The 12,038-nt window shown below is 43.3% G+C and overlaps 1 protein-coding gene across 8 annotated transcripts in view; it reads left to right on the top strand.

Annotated features, from left to right (window-relative positions):
* Positions 1-12,038, top strand: part of NEDD4L (NEDD4 like E3 ubiquitin protein ligase) — a 290,593-nt gene that overhangs the window by 154,179 nt on the left and 124,376 nt on the right. For 6 of the 8 annotated variants that reach the window (XM_004579467.2, XM_058676799.1, XM_058676800.1 and 3 more), the window contains 2 exons: positions 8,585-8,666; positions 11,357-11,395. In XM_004579467.2, the coding sequence (XP_004579524.1) occupies positions 8,585-8,666; positions 11,357-11,395 (121 nt within the window). Of the gene's footprint in view, positions 1-563; positions 684-8,584; positions 8,667-11,356; positions 11,396-12,038 lie in introns of those variants that run through there. The other 2 variants (XM_058676802.1, XM_058676803.1) reach the window with 2 other exon arrangements.

Here is a 12,038-nt window from a genome sequence, read left to right as displayed (position 1 = left end):
CACCTTTGGCCCTGCGGGTATCTGATAAAGGGTGATTATGGGGGGGGTGTTAGTTTTCCAGAGCACAGACAGGTGGCTCCAGACAGAAGTCAATTGTCTGGCAGGCCAGGGGGCCAGAAGCCTGGCCTCAGTGTCAGCAGGGCCATGCTCACCCCAGGCCTCTAGGGAGGACAGTTCTTCCCTGATCTTCCAGCTATTCCTGTTCCCTGGCTGGCATACGGGATTCTCCTGGAGTGCATGGGAAATGAGCATTATGAAAGATCCTGCATGGATTTCACATCTCCTTGCGCCCAGGACATGGATGCATCACTCCAGTTCCAAACAAGCCACATTCTGAAATCCGGTAGTTAGGACTTCTCCATAAGTTTGAGTTCAGCTCCTAACACAGGGAAGGATTGAAGACACCGGCTGTTCCTTTCATTTTTTTTGTCAGATCAGTGCCCAGTACAAGACCTTTGTCCCTTGGCTTTGGTGGCGCCCCTTGGAATTTGTGTTTAACTGCCTGGGTGTCACTCCCTACGTCAGAAGCTGCCACGCCTCCTGTTAGCTCCTTGGGAGGCGGGCCTCCCTTACCTCAGAGATCTCGCCTGTGAGAAGAAAGGTCTGGTCTTGCAGTGAGAACTCAGCTGTGCTTTGGGGTAAGCCGCTCCAGTGCCTGTGGCTCTGTTGTTGCTGCAGTCCCGGTAAGCTCTAGAATTGTTCCTAAGCAGGCTGAAGGATTATACAGGGGCTCAGAGCAGTGCTTGGCTTGTAGAAGTTGTGAGGCAAGGAGCAATTGCTTGGTGCATGCATAGGGTTGTTTAATCACCATGCATTGCCCCCCCCCCCCACTCCAGTAGGTTTGTTTTCATTCTTTTATCTTAAAGGGGTGTCTCCCTCTGCTCAGCCCTTGTTCCTGAACACTTGGCACAGGTGGCTGCTTAGCAGAGCCCATCATGATGACGCTGAGGAGTGCTTTGTGTCTATGTGCCCAGCTTTGGACCTCACATGCCCCCAGCACAGCATGATCGTGGAAATCCAGTAAACACCATGCTCTGGGGACTGGTGACTCTTCCAGAAGTAATTACAAGTATCCCTTTCTCCCAGCTTAGTTACCCAAGGCTGAATTCCCCAGATAGCACTTTACTTTAGAGTTGTCCTCTTTTCCAGTTAGACACAGCTCAGACTTAGTACTGCCCTGGCTCCAAGTTCAAAGTTCTGTTCTGCGCAGCATGATTTTCCTTTGTTCTTAAGGGCATGGGTGAGATTGGCCAACCAGTAGGCTTTCTGGGCTACGGGAGATTAACTTATTTGGAAATCTGTTTCTGTTCTTTATTCCAGTGTAATTCACTGTCTACGTAAAGTTTTTTATGGGCTGTAAATAGGGCAAGAAGGTGAGCCAACTCACAAAAATATAATAAAGCAGTTAGGACACTATCTTTGCATTGGCATTTCGTGATATTCTCATTGGACTGACTTCGTTTTCTAACCAGGAGGGAAGTGGATCAGCAGGTCTGGTAGCTCTGTCTCCCACCAGACTCATGCAAGAGTAAACAGACTGACTGTTGTGATCCTATCTTGGAATTTTTCTCTTTACCTATTTCCTTTAGAACTGAATTCCTGCCAGGCTCTTATTGCTACAGGGTGCTTATAACCGTGCTTGCATATTAGACAAATAATATGTTTTTTTTTTTTTAACTAAGCAAGACTTGACCTGCCTTTACTCTGTTCTTTCCTACCGTCTCCTCCCCCATTGAAGTAAACAGAATGGTGTTGACTGGGAAATTTTAATTACAGGTAGCTTTGTATGTTGCCCTTCCTGTGGTGTTTAGTGTCAGGGTTAGCCCACCAAGAGAGGCAATGCAGGGGACCAAAATCCTGCTTGTTTTGGTCGCTGTAGGGATTTGAAATGGTGTACTTATGAGGGCACCTCAGAAAACCTGTAGAAAATGGAATTGAAATCCATTCATAGTCATGGTATGCAGTTCCGTGATCTTTTTGAAAACTCCTACGATGTATATGTATTTCTCCCAAGTTTTCTCACAGAACAAGCTTGGGATTTTTCTGCACACTTTTTGAATTTTCTTCCTGTATAGTTCCACACCCAATACTGGAAGTGCTCCAACAATGATTTTGAAGTTACCACCACTGTTCATAAAGTGATTCCTCTGTTTCAGCCAACTTCATAAAGGCCAGGCATCTCCAGTAATCTCACTGTCCTCTCTGACTCAGGTTTCTCTGGAGGAGAGCCTGTGTGTGTGTGTGTGTGTGTGTGTGTGTGTGTGTGTGTGTTGCCCCTCTTCCCCTACCCTGGTGCCTTCACATTGTACTTGGTATCCCCCCACCCTGTCATAGTCTTTGGTGCTCAATGGATACCCAGTGACTCAGGAATTAAATCACTTGTGAAAAGACTTTCCAGAAGTTTTTCTGTCCCACTTTTTTTCTGACCTTTGAGTTGCGTTCTCTCTTCTCTGTTAAAGTATGAAGAGTGTGAAAGAAGCAGCTGTTTTCTTAACCTCTAGCTGTTGCACTCACTAATATATGGGGAAATATGTAATTGAACCCGCCGGGGATTGAGCAAGTCACATACCATCATTTTCTTTGGCAGTTGTGTGGGTAGCTCAGTAATTCATTTGGGAAACTTTCTGCTTTAGTGGCTTCTACTGGACCGTATTTGTACTACCTGAAGATAAGAGAACAGTGGTCTCAATTGAGCAGATTTTGTTTGTAAGACAGCTCCTCAACTGAAAAACCTCTATGTGCCCCTTGGTATTCAAATGGGTGTCATCAGAGCTGTATTCCTATTGATGGGTGGTGGGGCAGAGCAGTAAAAGATGCACATGCAGTGGACCCCTGCTACCAGGAGGCTCTGTGACCTCAGATTGGGAGCCCCTGCAAAGGACTAGTTGTACATGGCAAGAAGATCCAGGGAGGGCTTAGTGACTGGAAAAGTTTTGGGCTACAGGTAAATCACTAGTTGATCCAAGCAACAAAACCATCATACCTGCGGTAGTTAAAAATACAGTTTTTCAATCATTTCCCAAAATATGCCTAAGCCATAAAGTCTTAATGCTTTTTTTGTAACCTGTTCAAGATCAACATGAGGATGCTTTTGGTAACATAAGAATGAGAACAATCTGACCTGTTGCACTCTTGTATTTCTTGTGAAATCTGGCATGTTTAAGCGTAAGTGGCTTCTTGCCATTATTGGTAACATGATGTGTTCAAAGCCTACTTCATGCCTTTCAGTAAATCTTGATGGTTGTAATGTGTGTGTCCTTTTACAAAGATCTTCAGTTATCTCTTTGAGGTAATTTTCTGAGTAGAAAAAAGTATCTAAAATCCCAATGGGTTTGCTATTGAAGTGTAAGCTGGCCATGAAATTACAGGCCCCAATGCCTCATTAAAGGTACAGTGAATTGTGTAGTATATGTATGTGTAAGTATTAGTGCTGTTTTCATAAATGTTTTACTCATAAAAGTACTACATACAGTATAAATTTTAGAAATAATATAATCTAGAAAGAACACAAACTTAATTCACAGCCTTATCATCTTGAGATGTGATTTTTTTATTTATATATAAGTTAAAGTTAGAGCAAGAAAAAGAAATCTATTCACTGATTTACTACCCAGATGGCCTCAGCAGCCAGCACTGGACTAAGCCATAGTCTGAGTCCCCTACATGGGTGGCAGAGGCCCAGATACTTGGACCATCTTCCATTGCTTTTTCCAAACCATTAACAAGGAGCTGGAACAGCCAGGGCACAAACCCAAGACAAAATGGAATGCTGCACCAGGATGCTGGCCCAAATATTACCTTTTAAATTGTATCTCAGTCATTTTCGTACACACATGTATGAGTATTTTGAAAAATATATTAGAAAAAAATGTTGCTTGTTCCTTACTGTTATGCTATGATTATTTTCTCTCATTTGAAAATATTTCTTGGAAACATGATTTTAATGATTAGCAATGTTTTAGTACATGATTGCCCCATAATGTATTTAATCACTTCCTTATTGAACTGGAAGGTTCTATATAATATTTTCTTGCAACATATGTTGCTGTGATGTTATCTTTTGTAGATAAACATTTACCTCCATCTCTGAATATTTCAGGGAATTAGTCCCTAGAAATGCATTTGCTAGGTAAAATGGCATCAACTCTGAATATTCTTGACACTTAAGTCGAACAACTTTCCAGAAAACTTGGAGTAATTTGTTTTTCCAGTACTGGAGTATTAGAACGTCTGCCTTTCTTTAGAAAGTGTTAATGTTTTTCAGGCTTTGACAATTTGTTAAAGAAAAACTTGAACTTCTATAGTATTGCATGTGTTGTGTTTTCCTTTGCTTACAATTCCTGGCTGCTTTTCTTGGTATGTGGAAGTCTTTTGTGTCATTTCTCCTCTAAGAGTACAAGTGATTTTGTAACACTGATGATACAGGGAAAAGTGGAAGAGAATGAGGAAAGCTCTGACTTGAAACAGATTGTCATTTACCAGACAGGATCTGCCACGAAGCTTTCTCTGGGTCAGCTGGGTCTTAGTAAGTCAGTCATCAGAATAAACGTGATGTCCGGTGCACTTGGCTCTTGGGGAGCACAGAATCCCTCCAGCCACAGCACAGAAGCACCAGCTCCAGCTCCATCCTCTTCCTGGAACACAGGTGCATTCTGTTGGGTTGCGATTGTGATGCTTACCTGGGAAGCAGCCCTTATTTACTTTCTTGTTCCCTTGAATTGTACTGTCCATAGCTCACTGAAGCAGCCATACTCAGAATGCCATCAGCTTTGCAACTGGAGCCAGTTTCTGTCCTCCTTCCCCCTCCAGCCCTCACTGCCCTACCCCAACTTAAAATATGTGGCCCTCAGCAAGCCCTTTATCCTGGAAAAAAAAAAAGTAAATATGTGTGAAAGAACAAAGAACAAGAACATTCCAAGGGGCTCAATGGAGATGACCATGGATGACGTGTCAGGACTGACTCTCCTTGAAAGTGTGTCTTGGGAGGTTGAGCAATGGAGCAAACCCAGGAAGTCTGCTTTCAGTTTTCCTGGGAAATGACCTCAGCCTCATGTCTTGTGCTTAACAATGAGGTGGAATGAGATGCCTGAGTCAGAGTTCTGTCTCCAACTCCTCTAACCTGATAGAAGGACCTGCAAACCTGTGTAGTCCCTGCATTGGGGATGACCAGAGGAGAAGCCCTCAGAGAGCAGTTTTCAGTTGAGCATTAAGGAGATAACAGTCCAAAAGCTCTTCCCTTGTAAATTTTGCAAAATCTGGACTTGAGCATAAATTCTTGGTGACTTCCCATGAGAGTGCAGGTTCCTGGGCATTTTCTGCTGAGTATCTTGACATTTGTTGACCTCTTTGTGATTCTACTCCAGATAAGATATGATGCCTTCTAGCCAGTGATTTCACCCTCATTCTGTGTATCTCATATCTCTGAGATCAGACAATATCACTGTTGCATCCACTCGACCACTAAAACAGAATGTTACATTCGCCTAAGTGACAGTCACAACAAAGTTTTATTATAAGTGAGAGGCAAGGCAACTGACTGACCAACCGGCTGGCCAGCCGGGACCAACACTCCTTATCCCCGAACAACACATTCACAGGGTTTTTATAGGGGCAGACCACATTAGCTTGAAAAGGGGCAATTCACAATAGCCTGCAAGGTGAGGGGCAAAATACCACACATTCTCTCCCTATCTGGGCTGGACAGCACATACCTGGCTCTTCTCTGGTCCAGCAATTAAGGAAACCAGTCACCTAATTACCTCGAGCCACCTGTGAGATAATCAGACTTGGGCCTTGATTCTTGAGAATTGGGGTCCATCGTGCTAAAGGTCACTCATTATAGGCCGTTTGGCTTGTAAGCTCACACAGTTTGTTAGTAGCAATAGCCATGTTTACTCCATTTTGTTTTCAATTCTATAGTCACCATTCTGGCTTTGTTTGTTTCTTTTTTCCCCTCTAGTGTGCTCTTCTGAGTACAGATAAGTGTCTGGTTTGTCAGTGAATGGCTAGAATCTCTCAAGTAGTTTTACCTCAGGATGTTGTATGGTCAGTGACAAACTCCAAGGATGTGAGATCCTTCCCGGTGCATCTTATGGTCTGCCCAAGCAGAGCATGTAGATTTGGAGGCATGAGGGCCTCTTGGGTCATGATGCCACTTGTCAGGATGCGTATGGCCCCAAGGTTGGCATGGACTCCTTTGTCCACTCTGTCTGCCTTCCCCATTGGCTGCTTTGCGATTCCTGCTCTGTGATCCTCCCACTCCTACTGAGGTTATTCTCCTTCTTTGGTGTGGAAGCCTCCCCATGGGGTTTCCCTGCCTACAGTCATCTCCTTGTGTTGAGTCTGAGCTCCTTGTGTTGAGTCTGAGCCTTCTGTGTTTTAACAACCTTACTAGCAGTTACTGAGCACTTACTGTATGTCAAGCACCATTGTAATTTCAATCAAACCAGCAGAGCCTCCTTAAATGAAGGACGCCCCGCTGTTATCCCGCTGACATAGATGGTAAAGAAGAGGGTATGTGGGTAGACGAAGCCAAGATTTGAGCCCTAGCAGGATTGATTGGCCAGACTGCATCGTCCCGCTTGAGTCCTCTAAACTGCTGCCCTGTCAATTTTTCTGTGCTCAGGACCCAAGGTTCTGCCCATTACTAGACTTCTATCCATCGTCTTTCTGCTTGAAAAGCCTTCACCCTACTCCTGGCCCGTGACCCCTCTTTGGCAGTACCACCGAGCTGGATCCGTGAATGGAAACCCCCAGATGCTGGGTTAGTGCAAGGGGCCAGATCTCTGCCTTGGAGATCTGCCTTAGCAGGTCAGGGACTGCTACTGCTGCTGTCGTGTTTCTGAGTGCTGGGCACCCTGTGTCACCATCATCATTTGGCATCTCTCGCTTCTGGTGGGGTGCAGTCCATGTCATTGTGACCAGGGGCTCGTCTTCTTGCTGGCCTAACAGTCAGCACTCAGGGTAATCAGAGAGTAGAATCTTAGGACTAGTTTGTGCTCTCCTTGGAAAGGCGCTGTCACAGCTTCCCGGAGCACAAGGAAGATAGGACTTCTCTTCACTCCAGATGCCGGTTCTACAAAGTTCTACAAAACACTGGCTTTCTCCAAGGAGTCTGCTAGCCCTGAGTTGTATTGTCTCAAGGAGAGTATGCAGGGCCAGAAGTGAGTCCTGACTGCCTTTGGGATGAACAGAGCAACCCAGTTAGAGCACCCCCACATCAGTCCCCAGGGGGCTCCCACATGGCAGGAATAAGCTGGAACCATGAAATCCTCAGCTAGCCAGCACCCAGTTCATGCTTGAGTCAAACCAGGTACCTGTAGCAGCAGCAGAGAGCTAAAAGGATCGAGAGAGGGCATCCATGCATAGTCTAGTAAGGGGGAAGCTGGAAGAGAATGACAGTTACGGGATTGTCACCGTGGACAGCCGTACTGTGTGTTTGCCTCAGTGCTGACTGCTCTGTTCCTTACAATAAGCCAAGTGCAGAACAGTCACTGTCACTTCATTCAGGATCAGTGTTACGTTAAGAGTGGGCAAGTCCCAGAACAAAGAAGTGAGGAAACTGGGGGCATCCAGATGAGACTTTTCTTCTCCCTTTGAGCCTGCACCCCAGCTCCAGGCCCAGCTCCTTGCTTACTCTGCAAGGTGACCTCTCTACTACTAAAAATATTTCCACTGCTGTCTGCTTTTTGCTTCTTGGATGGTGATTATATCCCCGTTACTACCAGTCTTTATAAAGGGTTTTGGGGCATACTTATCCTGAGATCGGATCATACAGTCTTAGTTATTTTATCTATGGAAACAGTTTGGAAGTTGAGAAATAAGGATTAGTCGCCATGGTATGGCCTTTAAATGGGTGATTTTCAAGTTGACATGAATTGCACACAGTGGCTTGGTAGCAGTAAATCGTGATAATCAGATGAGTAAAAATTGGGGAACTGAAGGCATGAAGAATCTCTATAATTTTGCTCTTCTTGAAGAAATTCTTCCAAACTCTCACTAAGGTGAACTTGGCCATGTTAGACTGTCTCCTGGATGAGTGTCTCTAGAAAGTGTGGGTGGACCTGATCATCACTGGACAGCCCACAGCAGGAATCCTTCCGTCCATGTCTTACTGGAAGGTTTCAGTTTCCTAGAAGGATTAAAGATATTGTGTGTGCATAGAATTCTGGGACTTGTAGTCTGGAGAGCTGAATTTTAATCTAGACTTCTCAAGTCTGTAATTTTAAATTGTCTCTCTTGACTTTCTGGGCTCTAGTTTTTAGTTTTAGGGTTTTTGCTTTTTTTTTTTTTTTTTCTTTTAATGTTGTTAGTGGTTGAATGTAGGTTTAGTTGAAATATGGCTGTTTTATCTCCACTGAAAGTAAAACAATCTTTACCTAAAAATGGGACCATGAATATAAATGTGAATATAAATATGGATTTAGTCTACATGATAAAATGCTACTGTTCTGGTTTGTGGAATTAAAATGAGCTGGAATGTTAGCTGATCCTTATATTTCCACTTCAGTTTGGCTATTTTCTTTCTGTAATATTTTTGAAATGAGAAGTATCATCCTGCTAAATCTGAAATATTTCCTTACAGCGATCCGTATGTGAAACTTTCATTGTATGTAGCAGATGAGAATAGAGAACTCGCTTTGGTACAGACAAAAACAATTAAAAAGGTAAGTGGCCATCCTTAACTAGACTTCATTTAAGTCATGATGTATTCTTCCAGTATTCAATCTTTAAATTCTTTATAGATTGAAGCTTTTCCCTGTTAATCCAAGATTTGACTTTTTGCTTACATGATTATAAAGAATGGTATACTCAAGATAATTCCTCATACGAATGGTAATTTTTTTTTATCCTCGCAAAACATGCAGCAAACTAGCACTTGTTCATGTTGGCTATTTTTCACCTAAAACAGCTTAGAATGCACTGCATGAAATGGGATGGTCTATGGAGTTGTTTTAGGCATAAAAGAAATGGTTTAGCTCTTAGCAAACAGCACAATGTTTCCTAGCTTTGTGAAAACAAAGCAAATTACTAATAAAGCAATACATATATATAGTTTCAAAAGTTTGATGTACATGATTTCATTAAAGATTTGTTGCTATGGTTGGAAATAACATGTAAAATTCACCCATCTCCATGTTTGTATCTGAGAAATGCATGAAAATACCGCCTTGCCTTTTGGGGACTTTATTGAAGATGCATGTGTTCTGTCTCCTCTGTGTTTTGCTGAGCATTTGGGGGAGTTTTGCCTCGCCCCTTCCTGCAGGATGGGGTCAGATGGTGTGAGGCTGTGATGAAGGTGTCCCCTGGCAGCCTGGTGGCTTTGAGAACAGGGACTTTGTGCTGCTGCCTGGCAGAAAGGCAGGGCTGCAGCCAGTTTATTTGTGCGAAGAGAAGCCATGGCCATGGGTCCTCCGCTCAGCTTCGGGGCTGGTTTGCAAACAGGAGCCACTGTTTCGATTCATGAGGCATGCCTGTGGAGGATGGAGGCCATTGTTCCGGGTGCTTGTTCTGAGGGAGTGGAGGGGGAGGCACCTTGAGGGAAGGCAGCTGGAGTCCTGGGTGCCTGCTGCATGTGGAGCCAAGGACCAAAGTGGCAGCAGCCAATCGGGGATGTTGCAGTGTGGTGGTTCCTTCTGAGGGCAGCTCTTCTGCCTCCCACACTGTCCTGGGCAGAGGGGGTCGCTGCCTTCTCTCAGCAGCCAGCCTCTGGTTAGTACGCCCATGCTGCTCTCATCACCCCGCTCCCTGTGACTGTGCTGTCCTGCGTTGTCTCCTTCCCCTGCCGATCATTTCTCTAGGATCCCGCAACCCCACCCCCACCATGGATTTCCAGGAAGCAGCGCCCCACCCCCACCCCTCTTCTGGCCCTGCAGGCATGACGGCTGCCCCATCCTGACCTGACTCCTCTCTCCCACCCTCCCTGCCTGTCATCACCATCCCTGCTCCATTCATATCTCAGAGTGTGTCAGCCCTTTTTTTTTTTTTTTAGGATTGGATTCACTGGGGAGGTGTGGGTGGAGAAAGTGCTGATTTTTTAAAACACAAGTTTGAGTTCTGTGTTCTGTTCACATGATGCATGGTGCTAATTTTTTCCCTCTTCTCACCTCTACCTGCTCATATATGTTAGAAATACATGGATAAAAGCAAGTACGATTTCGGCTTTAAAGAAAAAGTCTAGCTGTTGGTGGAGTGCTGATTCTTCAGTGTCAGATTTTTACACCTGTGCAATATAGGCAGGTTTACTGGCGAGCACTCTGCGTACACACACAGGCGTGAATGTTCCAGTTTCGAATCTGTATGCTCTTGGTTTTGAAGTGGTCAGACAGACCCTCTTTTGTCCATGATGTGGACAAAAGGATCCTTGCCATATTCTAAACAAATGCCTGTCTTAGATTGGTAGAAAAATGAGTAGATGAGTAAATGAAGAGGAAAATTGAACAGTAAGTTGATGGGTAACTTTTTTAACCTGGTTATTTTAGAAAATATATTTTAGAAGTAACTTTTTGACTATCTCCAGCTTATTTTTTCCTGGTTGGAAATTCTGATCACTAATACTGTTTTTATATGAATTTTGGAATGAAGACCTTATCAATAATAAACACTTTCAGCCTTCTCCTTCCTGCTTCACTGCTCTTCCAAATGTTTGTAGCAAAAGGGAAGTCAAGTTTATTTTCTTCTTGTTGGAATAATGACACCAATGATAAAGTCTTGAAGGAAGTGGTTGTTTTTGTTTTAAGTTGTTGTGTAATTAATTTGAAAGAGTTAGAGAAGAGAGACAGATCTTCCATCTGCTGGTTCTCTCCCCAAATGGCTACAACAACCAGAGCTGGGCCAGGCCAAAGCTGGCTGCTTCTTTTGACTCTCCCATCTGAATGGAGGAGGTTCAAGCATTTGGGTGTTCCTCTGCTGTTTTCCCAAGCCCATTAACAGGCATCTGAATTGGAGTGGAACAGCTTGGACATGTCCCAGCCTCCATAGGGTATGCCAGTGCTGTGGATGGCCTCTTAACTCACTATGCCACCATGCTGGCTCCCTAGAGGAATGAAGGAGTTTTCCTATTGTTATAAGAGTGGCTCCTTGTTGGCCTGTGGTCTGACTGCTGTGGTGACAACAGGAGATTGATGGCTTCCTGTCTCTGAATCCTCTGTTTAATCAATATATTTTTACCTCCTCTCCTTTGCTTTGTAGAATATTCCCAAGCTGTTAATGGTTGCTGCTCTGATTGGCATTTTAGCAATCTCAGCTGTTAATGATCAAGAAGAATGTTTAATCAAATGTGTAGCTTTGCACTGTACTAGTAACTGTTAATGTTTCTGAGAGTGTTAAAGATATTACAATTTAATTTCTTTTCCAGACGCTGAACCCAAAGTGGAATGAAGAATTTTATTTTAGAGTAAGTTTTCCTTTTTTTTTTTCTTTTTTCTTTTGGTTAGAAGTTGGTATCTGGGTGGGGCTTCTCCCTTTATCTCCCCATTTACTCCAGATACAGAAAAAAAAGAGAATGTGGAAATAATAGTCTTACCCACTTTCCTGTAGTTCTTGAACTTTTGTGCCTTAATTAACCATGTAACGATTGTAAAAAAAAATCTGCATCTTCAGCTTTTAGGGAAAAAAAAGAAGTTGATATCTGGGTTGATATGTTATCATGGTGAATTTATATTGAGGAAAAACTTCTAGATTCTTTATAAGAAATCGCTTTTAAGATGAGAAGGTGAATAAGTTCCTAATGGCTCTGGAATCTGAGTGACGTTGAGTGGCAATAACAGACTCTGGACTTGTTCCAGTTGGGGATATGTGGAGCCAGGAAAAAGCTACGCAAATAGCATGTTTAATCTTTTCAAACATGACTTTTCTGTGAAAAATATATAATGTAAAATATGCACATATTTATTTCCATGAGGCATAAGTTAGAAATTATTTTAGAAATAGGATAGACAATAATAGCAACAACATTGGGACAACCTTGTTTTACTTGAGGAGGGCAATTTTTATAATTCAAATATTTAATATATAGGTAGACACTTAGTATAGCATTA

The sequence above is a fragment of the Ochotona princeps genome, chromosome 18, assembly GCF_030435755.1.
Source record: "Ochotona princeps isolate mOchPri1 chromosome 18, mOchPri1.hap1, whole genome shotgun sequence".
Taxonomy (NCBI): Eukaryota; Metazoa; Chordata; class Mammalia; order Lagomorpha; family Ochotonidae; genus Ochotona; species Ochotona princeps.
Note: the sequence above shows the minus strand (reverse complement) of the source record. Positions and strands in the feature narration are given on the sequence as shown.